This window comes from Molothrus ater, chromosome 12 (genome assembly GCF_012460135.2).
Source record: "Molothrus ater isolate BHLD 08-10-18 breed brown headed cowbird chromosome 12, BPBGC_Mater_1.1, whole genome shotgun sequence".
Taxonomy (NCBI): domain Eukaryota; kingdom Metazoa; phylum Chordata; class Aves; order Passeriformes; family Icteridae; genus Molothrus; species Molothrus ater.
Window position 1 is genome coordinate 4,794,431 of NC_050489.2, and position 11,838 is coordinate 4,806,268.

Here is an 11,838-nt window from a genome sequence, read left to right on the forward strand (position 1 = left end):
GAGCAGGTCCTGTGTTTGGTAGCTGCAAGCCAGCATAGGTCTGTGAACACCTCAGAAGCAAAAACATCCCCCACTGAACTCCCAGTCCACAGAGCTCAGACAACATTGCTTTTTCTTCTTTGCAGTCCCCTAGCTCTCTCCCATCATTTCTCACAGGTATTTCTGTCTTTCTCAGAGGCATTTCTGCTCTCTCTGTTACCTCTGGAGATTGAGGGATCACAGCTACCACCTTAATTCTTTACACTCAAATTCCTTTCTCTCTGCCCCCTGGGACAGATTTGTAGCTCTTCTTGGCTTGTTGCTCTCAGCCTGGGGCTGCCTTTGGGCCATGGAGTCATCCTTCCCTGCCCTGGGACTGGGTGCTTGGGCCCAGCTGGAGGCCAGGGCAGGACGTACTCTTTGCTGGGGTGCTCAAGGCACAGCTATTAGCCATCAGCCTCTCCTGGAACTTTTTCTGCAGAGTCACCTCAGTCTTGGCATGTTCACGGTGTCCCCCTGCTCTGGCTCCATCAGTCCGTGGGGCCAGCAGAAGATCACAGTGGAATGCTTCGCAGGGCAGGAGGGGAAATGTGAGGAGCAGCTCTACATTGACATCCCAGGCAGAGACCCCAAGGAAAATCCCCTCGGCATTCCCTTCACCCTGATGGCCGAGTCCTGCCTCCCAGGTACACACTGCCCACAGGGCCCTTGGTCACACCTGCTGCTGATCAGCACCTCAACTTGCTGCTGGGATAGAGAGGCACGCTAGCCCTGGTGTCCCACCTTAAAATCCTCAGAGGTTCCAGCCCTCTTCAAGTCCACCAGTGGACTCATCCCTCCCAGGCTGAGAGGGATGCTTGGAAGCATAAAAGGAAAGCAATGCTCTCTAAGACTGAGGTTGACTGAGCTCCTTCCTCACAGCCAGTTCCTCCACCCAAGGCTGGGTTTAGCAGTCACTCGGGCAGAAAGGGCTTATCAAGCCTTCTGAGTGGCCTAGCAGGGTCCAGATAAACTCATCAGGGAGGCTTCTCCATGCTCATCCCTCTGGTGTGTCCACAGGACTTGCTGAGGATGTGATGTTAATCTTCGAAGAGTACCCGATCTGCAGCAGCACCGACCTCGACCGCAAGCTGCAGTCAGTGAAAGGCACGGGCCTGTTCATCAGAGATGAGAACAGGTTCATCTTCAACAAGATTCTGGTTGGCCAAGAGGCAGAAGCTCATTTCAGTATCTACAGTGCAAGCAGCCTGCCATGTGATGTGGTCCTCTCCATCAAACCTCTGCCTGGAGAGGTAAGAACAGGAGGCCAAGGTGGTGGTTGCCCACTAAGGGCTGGGTTAGAGCCTGTTTTGTTCTCCAGATGCGTTGCTTCCTGTGGCCCAGACTAGTCTTGATCAGTGCAGGTCAAACTGCAGGGGAGAGCAGCAGAGCCAGGGAACAGTTGTGTGGAATTCTGCATGTCTTGGGCAAGGTTTTGGCTCACACCTCTGGGTCTTTGGTGGGAGAAGTGAATCCTTCTGAACCTCTCCTGGAAGCACACACAGAGAGGGGCTGTTATGAACTGACCTGGCAGGGCTCAAAGCAGAGCATTTCCTCAGGCTTCCTGGCCTTTCCTTCTCTTTGAAGGCCAGTTCTGGGTTATTTGCAGGATCTTCCATGCAGTGCCCATCTCCCATGTAGGCTGGGGAAGGTTCCTGCACTCAAACACACAATGCTTTAGCACAAGGCCAGCATTCCCTGAGGAATGGGAGGACGGGAGCCTGCCCAGGGAAGGAGGAAGGAAGACACAATATCTGGGGATGTTCTCAGTAATGCATTTATGAATAAAACTGTGTCATGTTGAAAGGTGTTTTCTCCTAACACTGCTCTCTGGATTCCCCCAAGGAACAAATCCCTATCAACAACATTTTCAAGTTGGATCCAGTCAAGATGTCCGTTCCTGGCTCATCCCATGCTGTTGCTACAGTGACCTTCACCCCGCCGGATGAGCAGAACTACAACTGCACTTTCAAGGCTTCCCTTGTCATCCCAAAAAGGTAACTGACCCTGTGAAATATTGGGGAGGCCTCACTGATAGCTGCCTCTCCCCTGGGAAGGCACAGACCTCTTGTTAGCTCTAATGCTTTCAGTAGCCTCAGGCAGAGTACTTGGCATGAGATGATCTGGGAGGCTGTAACTCTTAGATAGAGCAGAAAAATGAGGCTGATGGTTTAGCCTGTATGAAGAACTAAGAAGACAGGCAAATATTAGGTAGCCAACTGGAAGTTACTGAGATGTGCTGCAGCTGAGCTGGGCGTTTCTAAGGACAAAGGCTTGGATGAAGCAGTTTCTGTACCAGCAAGTCAGCAGTCACAGTTTCCTCTTTGTTTCTGTAAAATTAGGTGATCCTCTGTGATTCCCTGGCATTCATTAAGCTGTTTTATGTGAGTGATTGGAGCTGGTATGAAAGAAGAGTCTGGTTCCTCTGCCCTGGGATCTGTGTGCTGGGGCTTTGGCCTGCTCTTCCTCAACCCTTTAGGGGCTGAATTGGAACAAGACAAGTCTAATTGCTAATAAGCAATTGCTTTTTTACTGTTCATGGAAATGATCTTTACTGACGGTGATGATGATGTGTTTTTGCCTTCTTGCTTTTGTACTGCTTACATGCTGTGCTTTTGCTTGTTGCATAAGTTCATCTCACTGCAGCCAGGGGATTTGCCATGTCTCATCTGGTGCCTCATTATTTACCTGTTGTACTGCATGATTCAATTAAGTAAAATAATTTTTAACTGTTATTGTGGAAGGCTCTGGCTCTTTGGAGCAGATTCCTCTAGCGAATGGCCCTGAGTGGATTGGGAAGAGGCTGGTGGGGGGCTGTGTTGTGGGGTACAGGAGCACCAGGCAGGGAAAACACTGTGGCCCTTGCTGCTTTGCCTGCCTAGTGAGAAATGGGTTAGTGCCAGCTGAAATTGTTTCTGTGCCTCTCCTGCAGCCCTGTGAAAATTAAACCCCAAACCGTGACCTTCACCATCAGTGGGAAGGCGCACGAGGCACAGCTGACAGTCGTGTGCCCCAGCGCTCGCAGCAAGAGGGGAACGGCCGTGCTGCGCTTCAAGAGGCTCCAGGTGGGGAGATCCGAGAAGCTGCCCCTGGTCGTCCGGAATGATGGCATCATACCTCTCAAGGTGAGGAGGACCTGCTCAAGGAATGGTCTGGTTTGGGAACAAGCGCTTGTGGCACAGGGGAAGGGTCCCAAATAACATGGCAGACCTGGGAAGAGGTGTCAGAAATTCTTTTTAAGCAAGTGACTGACATCTGTTCTCCAAGAAGGGAATTCTTGGAAATTTTCCATCCAGTCTTTCTTCTTTAAGTTGAACACAAGAAAGGTGGTGGAGTATTTTCCCCCCTGTCCCTCAGGTCACCTTTTGTTCTCATGGACATGTGTGATTTTCCAGTTCCATTAGATTGTATTTGATCCCAGTTTACTACATTTTAAGTAGACTTAGATGTAGTTTAATTACATTCTGCTCATTACTTTCTGTCCTGTTTGGTTCTGTGTCAGTTCTACCCAGATGTTTCTGAACGCCCTTTTTCTTGTCTGGTTTGACTTAACTTTTGTGCTAAGTGCTGTTAGTAGTGGGAGAGGTGCTGGGCTGCCATGTGGGACCAGCAGCACTGTGGTGTCAGTCCCTGTGCCACCCTGTACTCGCACCAGCATCACTGTGCTCTGGTTTCCCTTTTCTCAGTTTATGTTACGCCTGGAGCACGAGTACGGAGCGTTCTTCTTGAAGGGCAGGGCCTCCACACTCAAGGTATTCCACACTGAAGATGAGGACTCCGTCGGAAATGGTAAATTCATTAACCATGAAATGTGATCATGCTAAGAGGGAAAACTCAGCCAAGCCTGCTCTTGGCTTCTCCGAGCAGCAGCCAGATGTTAGGCACAGTTTTGTTCCTTGGGCTCTCTGTCCCCCAAGCTTTTCTTGGTGCCTTTTTGCAGGGTTTCCTCCTAGCAAGTTGTAGGAAGTTCTTCTGTTCTAGACGGGGAGGGTTGAGTTGTGGGGGACTGTCACTACCACAGTGGACCCTCTGGGGTATTTGCTGCATGTGGGAAGGTACCGACCTGAACAGACACAGCCCTTGAGCACACAGACAGCCAGCAGAAGCCAAAAGCACTCTTTGGCACTCAGCTTTGCATATGGCTGGACCTGGCTGGAAGCAGATGGAATGAGGGCTGGGCATCAGTCTGAGGTTAAGCTGCTTCAGTGGTGATGTGTCTGGAGGTGGCATAGGCACAAGGTGTCTTGTGAGCATAGGAAGAGGGTCTGGAACCACGGAGGGGGTAGAAGCTGTGCTTAGAAGGTACCTGGTTTCAACCTCTTATTCCTCATATATCCTATGGAAATATTTCCTCTGTACAGCTGTATCTGATTAACTCTGATTTCCATTGCTGTGCAGAGAGCAAGCCCACAAAGCCTTTCTTCCTTCTGCATCACGGGGAATCAACAGAGTTTGATGTCATTTTCAAACCCACCCTGGCTCAACGTCTGGAAGGGAAGATTCGTCTGTTGGTGGGGGACACCTGCTCTAACAAGATCCTAGTAGAGCTGGTGGGTGAAGGCCACAGGGACAGATTCGCCTTCAGAGGACTAAAGGAAGACACAGAGGAAAGGGATGCTAAGAGCAGTCTGAATAAAGACATCATTGATGGTAAGAGAGGAGAGGCTGCCAAGGTGGAGCAAGGAAGAGGACAATGTCTGATCACGTGTGTCCTCCCTCTAGCCAGGCCTGGGCTGTCACCCATGGGACTTGGTGGCCTGTGGGTGTGGCAGCCATGCACGCAGAGCAGTGTGTGCTGTGCTGCATGTCGCTGGCTTAGGGATGTGTCAGGGTGTTTCCCTGGAAGTGGTGGGATGGGGAACTGCCTGGGGAACTCCCTGCAGAGGGAGGAAGGCTTGGAGCAAGGAAGCATTGAACGTGCAGGTGTCTGTGCACGTGAGGGGGTGGATGGAGCTCCCTGCATGCTGAGATCCCTTGCTCTCCTCCTTTACAGCTATCAGAGAGAACCACATGGACTTTGGGCACTGTCCCATCGGGAAGCGCTGCCACAGGACCTTCGCCATCATCAACCGCACCCAGCACCGGTTCCTGCGCTTTGAGTGGGAGGCAGACGGCCCATTCCAGTTCTCCCCCAAGGTGAGCGTGGACTGCTCTGCCTTTCCCCACTGCTCAGGCCCTGCCCTGGTGTTCCCAGGAGCTGGCAGGGAGTCCTCACATGCCACTGATAGCCCATTCCAGTGCCATGAGGAGATGCAGTCCCTGGCTTGGCTGGGCCAAGGCTGCCAGCCTTGCAGCAAAGGTTTCATGTTATGGGAGGTGGCACCTTCTGTTCATACTTTTGTCTATCAAACTTCACATAAATCCACTCTGAAGTGCAGATTCCTGGCACAGCTGCTCACCACATCAGTTCCTTTTGCTGTCAGTCCTGCCCTTGGCAGTGCTTCCAGTTTGGTCTTGACTCCCCAATTCCCCCTAGGTGGGACACCTCCGTCCTCGCCGTGCCAAGGAGATCAAAGTGTCCTTCAAATCAAATGTCCCAGTCACCTACAGGAGGCACCTTGTGAAATGTAAGGTGACCAAGATCGAGTTTCAGCTGCCACCAAGGAAGGTTCCGGACTGGGATGACCAAAAGTGCATTGTCTCATGGAAGACTACCCCCAGGAAAGACCCAGGAGACAAATTCTATAAAATGGAGAAGGTAAGAAGCAAAATGGCAAAAAAAGCCAACCCAGCTTTTACAAAAAGAACCACCATAACACCATCACTGCTGGCTGTGCAGCTCCTGCCTCCTCTGACATTGGGCAGCTGTGAGGTTCACCAGCAGTGCAGTCCAGGGGGGAGGTGGATGCAGAGTGACTGGATACATCCACACAAGAGGGGGAATCCTTTGGACAAGAGACCTTTAGCCACACACAAACCATCAGTCTGTGCCACAAGCACAAGTGTTGCAGCCCATGTTGAATGGGGGACAATGTTTTATGATTTTATCCCATTTTATGGTGTTAGAAATGTCTTCATCCCATTTGGTCCCTTTTCACCAACAAGGAGGTAAGTCTGCTGCACTCTGTCTCTTCTTTTGAAGCAGAGAGAAATCCACTTCTCCTGCATATGCTGGTGAAGTCCAAGTTTTGTCTGCATGGATACCAGAGAATTTGGTTATAGTCTCTGTATTGTGTGGGATATCTCATCATGGAGTAGCTCAGGCACTGTGTGACAGTATGGAGGAGTCCAGAGAAGGATCATCTCCAGAGACTCTGACTTTTATTGTCATTATTGCCACGCAAACTCGTCTTGGGTGAAGGTTAATTCTGAGTTTCTGGACCATTTTAAGGCTTCTAAGCCATCCTCTTTTCTGTCAGAACATCTGCAGTTGGAGACTTTCCTAGTGAGATCTTTCACATCCCAAAATGCCCATCCTCAGCTCCCAGCAGTGTGGCTGTTGATCCACACAAGAAATTTGGAGAGCACTTTCTCCTAAGACAAGAAGGAAAAGGTGCTTTCTAGAACTCTTCAGTCATGGGGTTCTCCATCTACAGAGCTCCAGCAGGGGAACTTAAACCAAATTTTGAGACCTGCTGGATTTATAGGGGACCAGGAAAAGAGTCCATCCCTCTACAAGGTTGAAGTACAGGGACTGGAACACAGCTGTAGTCTCCATGGGGATATTAACAGCTGTGGTAGTGACTGCTTGGATCAGTGGGTAGAAACAACTACTGTAGCAGAGCAGTCCCAATTTTGTCATCTTTCCAGGGAAGTAAAAGTGAATGGTCCTTTCCAGTCCCTCTATGAGGCTGATCTTGGAGGTCAGAAGATTCCCTTCTCAGCCTGACCTTCCGGGCTCTGCACAGTGATTCCTCCCTCCTGTGTTTGCAGGTGGTCGAGCCAGTCCCCGAAACGGATCACACTGTGGTGGAGGACAGCACCCAGGAGGCCGAGGTGTGCCTCAGTGCTGCTGTTGCCTACACCCAGCTGAAGACGAACACCATCGTGGTTCAGTTCAAGGATACCTTGCCCTTCCAGACAAGGACAGCCACGTGAGTGCTGGAGGCCAGGCACAGCTCCTCCGGGGAGCAGGAGCTGCCTTTGCCCAGGGCTGGCCCAGTGCCTGCTTCCCAGAACTCTGCCCCAGCCCAAACCAGCACAGGCCCATTTACGTGCACACAAGGCCAAGCAGGAGATGGTGGTCAGGAGAGCCTCAGTGCTGCCATACCTTTCTGCTGAGAACAGAAAGGTTTGCTCTCACTGCATGTCACCTGTCCTCATCTGCTCAAGAATAAGTTTGCAGTCAAACCAAGACCTAAAGTCCAGAGGAAGCCCCTTAGCTTCAGTGTCCTGGGCACCATGTTGGCCCTTTCCTCTTAAACATCCAGACTTGGAAATACTGTTTTGGGCCACCCAGGACAGCAGTCTGAGCATGGCAGGGTTGCCTGGGGAAGAAGGTGCTCCTCAGCAGAAAGTGATACCAGAAGTTCCTCAAACAATATTACTGTACTATTTGCTTTATATTTATTGGGCATTTTTTTTATTCCTCCTTCTTGCTTTTCAGTTTCAGAATTCACAACAGAGGGAAGGTAGCCCTGGAATACTACTGGGAGGAACTTGTAGCTAGTAAACCAGTGAAGAAGCCATACTCAATCGCTCTGATGCGTAAGGACATTTCACCCCAAAACATGAATTGCTTTTTCATCCTTGTCCACACGTCCACTTTCATCAGCATCTTCCCAGCTGCAGCTGGAGCGTTTTCTCCTTATCCCTCTCTGCCTTTCAGCCTTTTCTGTTCTTGCTCTGCCACTTCTGCTCTGCAAAGGAGCTGAGCCAGGCTCTGGGGAGAGCCACGTGCTGGGTCAGGACTGGGAAGGGGGACATCAGGTCATCTCTTGGAGAAGTCTGAGACTGGGAAAAGCAGTGGCGTAACGAGTGAGCTGCCCTGCAGCCACTGTCTGTGTGCAGTTCCCCACTCCAGGGCAAATGCAAAGTCACTGTCTAAAAGCAACTCTCCTGCTTTGGCACAGGAATGTGTGCTGCAGGCAGGGACCCTGCTCCCAGACGCTCTCTTTCTTTCTAGAATAAAGTACTTGGCCAGAGATGCTCCAAGTGCATCCCAGCTCTCTTCCACCTATGTGCAGCAGGAGGCAGAGTTGCTGGGAACACAGGTCTTTGAAAGGTGTCCTCTTGCTCCCTGCAGGTCGGTTCCTCTCCAATAAAGTTGTAAAGCATCGCAGAAAGCTGCTGCGTCATTACTGGCGGCAGCTGGCCCATCCTCCTAAAGTGCGGCGGCCGCCTGACAAGAAGCAGCAGCATTCCAAGTGGTGGCAGCAGCTGCAGGATTCCAAGCAGCAGCAGCCTGAGGAGCAGCAGCCTGAGCAGCCAGCCCCTTCCAAGAAGAAGAGAAAGAAAAAGCACATCTCTCTGCAGCATACCAGTTCCTCCATGGAAATCTTCCCAGATCTGACCGATGAAACACCAGCAGCACTGTTCTCCATCGACCCCTACCGCGGCACCCTGGCTCCTGGCGAGAAGCAGACCTTCCATCTGCGCTTCTCCCCGAAGGCTGTGGGGAGTTTAAGACCATCATGGTGTGCAGGTGGGAAACGTCTCCGCCAACTCATGCTATCAATGGGTGTCACTGAATCACAGGGTGGGACAGGGTGGAAGGGACCACAGTAGGTCATCTGGTCCCACTTCCCTGCTCAGGTGCGGTCCTCCCAGAGCACAGGGTTGTGTCCAGAGGGCTCTGGAATAATTCCAGTGAGGGACACTCCACACCCTCTCTGGGCAAGCTGTCACCTACACAGGAAAGAAGTTCTTCCTCAGGTTCAGGTGGAATTTCCTGTTCAGGTTCTGCCATTGCCTCTTGTCCTATTGCTGGGCATCACCAAGCACAGCCTGGTTCATCCCCTAACACCCTCCCTTCAGTCCCTCTGACTGGAATGGGGAGGTGGGCATGGAGTCAGGCAGCCCCAGAGAGGCAGCAGAAACACCCACAGGAGCACAGAAAGATCATCATCTGGCCTTGGAAGGGAGCACTGGGAAAAGACATCGTATGAAACATCACGCTCCTGGAAGGTTGCAAAATCTGGAACGAGAGATCTGGGGACAAGCCAGTCCCTAGCTCTGCTTCCTTTTGGGACAAGCAAGGCCTGCTTCTCTACATGGAACCCTGTGTGCTGTAGTTGATTCCCAGGCACTTAACTGGTCATGTTCCTGCCCTTGCACCTCTGTGCAGTGAGTGTGTTTATTTAATCTGCTGCTCACTGCTTGCACAGAGAGAGGATGCAACACTGTGTGCTCTGCAAGGAGACAGAAAAGCAGCTGGCTGGAAATGTTCCTCTGGCTAACACCAGTCCCCTTCTTCCTAGGATTCCTAAGCTGAGGCCAAGTCAGAAGAGGGTGCAGGTGATTTTGAAAGGCAGGGCCCGGGACAAGAAGAAGAAGAGGTTTGGTAAACCCAAAAGCCCGGTGTTACGGCAGAGGGAGGAGAGCCCGAGGCCCGAGAAGCATGTGCACTGGAAACTGCCCCCTGAGTGACAGCGTTTGTGTCAGCTGGAGGCTCCACAGGAGCCAGCAACACCGTGCCTTCTGCTGCTGATGGTCTTCCACCCTAAATTAGTTAAGTAATTCTTGGGTAATTGTTAGTTAATTGTTAATTGACATGGCTTCCAGAGCCCAGGCTAGTTTAATGTAGAACCCCAGTGCCACACCAGGAGCGGGGAAGTACCTTGGTATGGGGATTTCCCAAGCTAGAAACTTAAGAGCTGCTTGCTCTATGGTGCATGATCTTCAAACCATGATTGGAGGTCAGGTAAGGGAGACAGGAGGAGGCTGTGTCTTGAGGTTCCAAAAGAAGAAGGTTTATTGGTTGAAGGGATCAGGAGCAGAAGAGCCCCAAGCACTGCTGTGCTCGAGTTTAAATACAGTAATGTCATTATAGTGCAAGAGTTCTATTGTCATTACATTGCAAGGGTTCCATATTGCTAGAGTTTTGTACCTCCTTGATGTTTCTCGTAGGCACCTCCTCTAGGCACTGACTCTTCCTTGTCCTCACAGCAGCCAACTGACTCCAGTTCCCCACAACCAACCAATCCACTCTTTCATAACACTCTTCTTATTGGCTACAGGTGTGGCCTGTTAAAATCAGGCCTGCTCCTAATCTTTCATAATTAACCCAGCTGCAACTCTTCAGGGGATAAGATTACTTTCTATACTACCTTTATTTACTTATATTCTATTCCCCTACACAGTAACAAACTGGGTGGGAGGATACAGACAGACATCCAAGGGGGAATCCTTGGGGGAGGAGTGAGGGGATTAGGTCACTTGCTTGGGGCCAGTTGGGGCAGGTGGGAGGAGAGGGCAGGTCACATGGGCCCCTGGGACATCCAGGTTTAGGGGAATTCCAGAGGGGTGGCACGATCAGGGATGGGTTCAAGGTGGGAATGACAGGGAAGACTCAGGAACAAGGGGCAGGGTTACACTGCAAGGCAGTGGAACAAAGGGCAGGGAAAACCATAAAGGGCAGCTTCAGGGGTGGATACAACTCAGAGACAAGCCAGCTTGGGGAAAATACAGGGGTGCATTGGAACAAACTACCAACGTTAACAATGTACTAATAAAATAAACATGGGCCACAATAGTTAATTAAACAACTGGCAATAAATCGTTAGTTGTCAGCTTGTCTTGGTTGGAAAGACAGGTGTCTGTGGTACTTCTCTGGAATGGAGAATGTGACCTCCTTCCCTCCAAATTATTATAACTGCAATTAAGGGGCTTTCAGACAAAGATATGGGAAAAGGAGTAGCAGTTCTTTACTAGCATGTAAGGCAAACAAAACCAACACTGGCAGCAACAACAAACAGAACCAGATACCCAACCTTCCCTCGGCTGCAGGCACTTGCCCTTTGCTGTAGTTCTGGTCACAGCTGTGCAGGGAAGGGAGGCAGATAATGAATAAAGCAATTACTAGAGAAATTTTAATTAAGCTACACCAAGGAATACACTAGAGAGCTCAAGCACTGTGTGATCAATTCGGAAGAACTTATTGCTGTGAGGGAATCTATACAGGAATCAAACAGACTGAACAATGTTGTTAAAATTTGTTAAAAGGTAAATAAGAAAGTGATGAGAAAACATCCCAGTGAGGGAAGAGCCCTAGCCCTTAGACCGTTTCAAAATATGCAAATAAATTACACTGAGTTCCCCAGAATACAGAGATGGAAATACCTTCTTGTAATAATTGATCACCTCACCCACGGGGTAGAAGCCTTTCCTACCTCAACTGCAACTGCCTCCAAAGTGGCTAAGATGCTATTAGAACAAACATTCCCAGATATGGGATAATGAAAGAATAGACTCAGAGAAGGGAACACACTTCAGAAATTTTGCATTCTATATGTGTTGAATTAGACATAAACTGGAGATTTCATACCCCGTGGCACCCTCAAGGCTCTGGATGTGTGGAGAGAATGAATGCTATCCTTAAGAACCATATTACCAAATTAATGATTGAAAGCAGATTAGCACTATTACGGATCAGAACTGCTCCAAGTAAGGACATAGGAGTTTCTCCCAATGAAATGTTACTTGGGTTACCTTATCTGGGAAGGGAGGAGGGGTTGCCAATGGCTGAAACTAGTGACTTAGATCTCAGAAATCATTTGCAGGCAATTGCACTCTCTCTCATGGATCTTAGAAGAAAAGAGTTGTTACCCCAAACATCACCTCTAGACTTTCACATACGCCAGATAAAACCAGGAGATTGGGTTCTAATAAACTTGGAATGATGATACCTTAACAGCAGCGTGGGAAGGTCCCTTTCAGGTA

The 11,838-nt window shown here is 50.1% G+C and overlaps 1 protein-coding gene across 1 annotated transcript in view; it reads left to right on the forward strand.

Moving 5' to 3' along the window:
• The window catches only part of LOC118691400 (hydrocephalus-inducing protein homolog), a 58,946-nt gene extending 49,400 nt beyond the window's left edge, over positions 1 to 9,546 (forward strand). Inside the window, 13 exon segments of the mRNA XM_036390567.2 lie at positions 461 to 665; positions 1,039 to 1,271; positions 1,864 to 2,015; positions 2,951 to 3,143; positions 3,705 to 3,807; positions 4,417 to 4,668; positions 5,012 to 5,154; positions 5,495 to 5,716; positions 6,892 to 7,052; positions 7,565 to 7,665; positions 8,204 to 8,575; positions 8,578 to 8,602; positions 9,378 to 9,546. Coding sequence (XP_036246460.1) covers positions 461 to 665; positions 1,039 to 1,271; positions 1,864 to 2,015; positions 2,951 to 3,143; positions 3,705 to 3,807; positions 4,417 to 4,668; positions 5,012 to 5,154; positions 5,495 to 5,716; positions 6,892 to 7,052; positions 7,565 to 7,665; positions 8,204 to 8,575; positions 8,578 to 8,602; positions 9,378 to 9,546 — 2,331 coding nt within the window.
• The last annotated feature ends 2,292 nt before the right edge of the window (positions 9,547 to 11,838 follow it).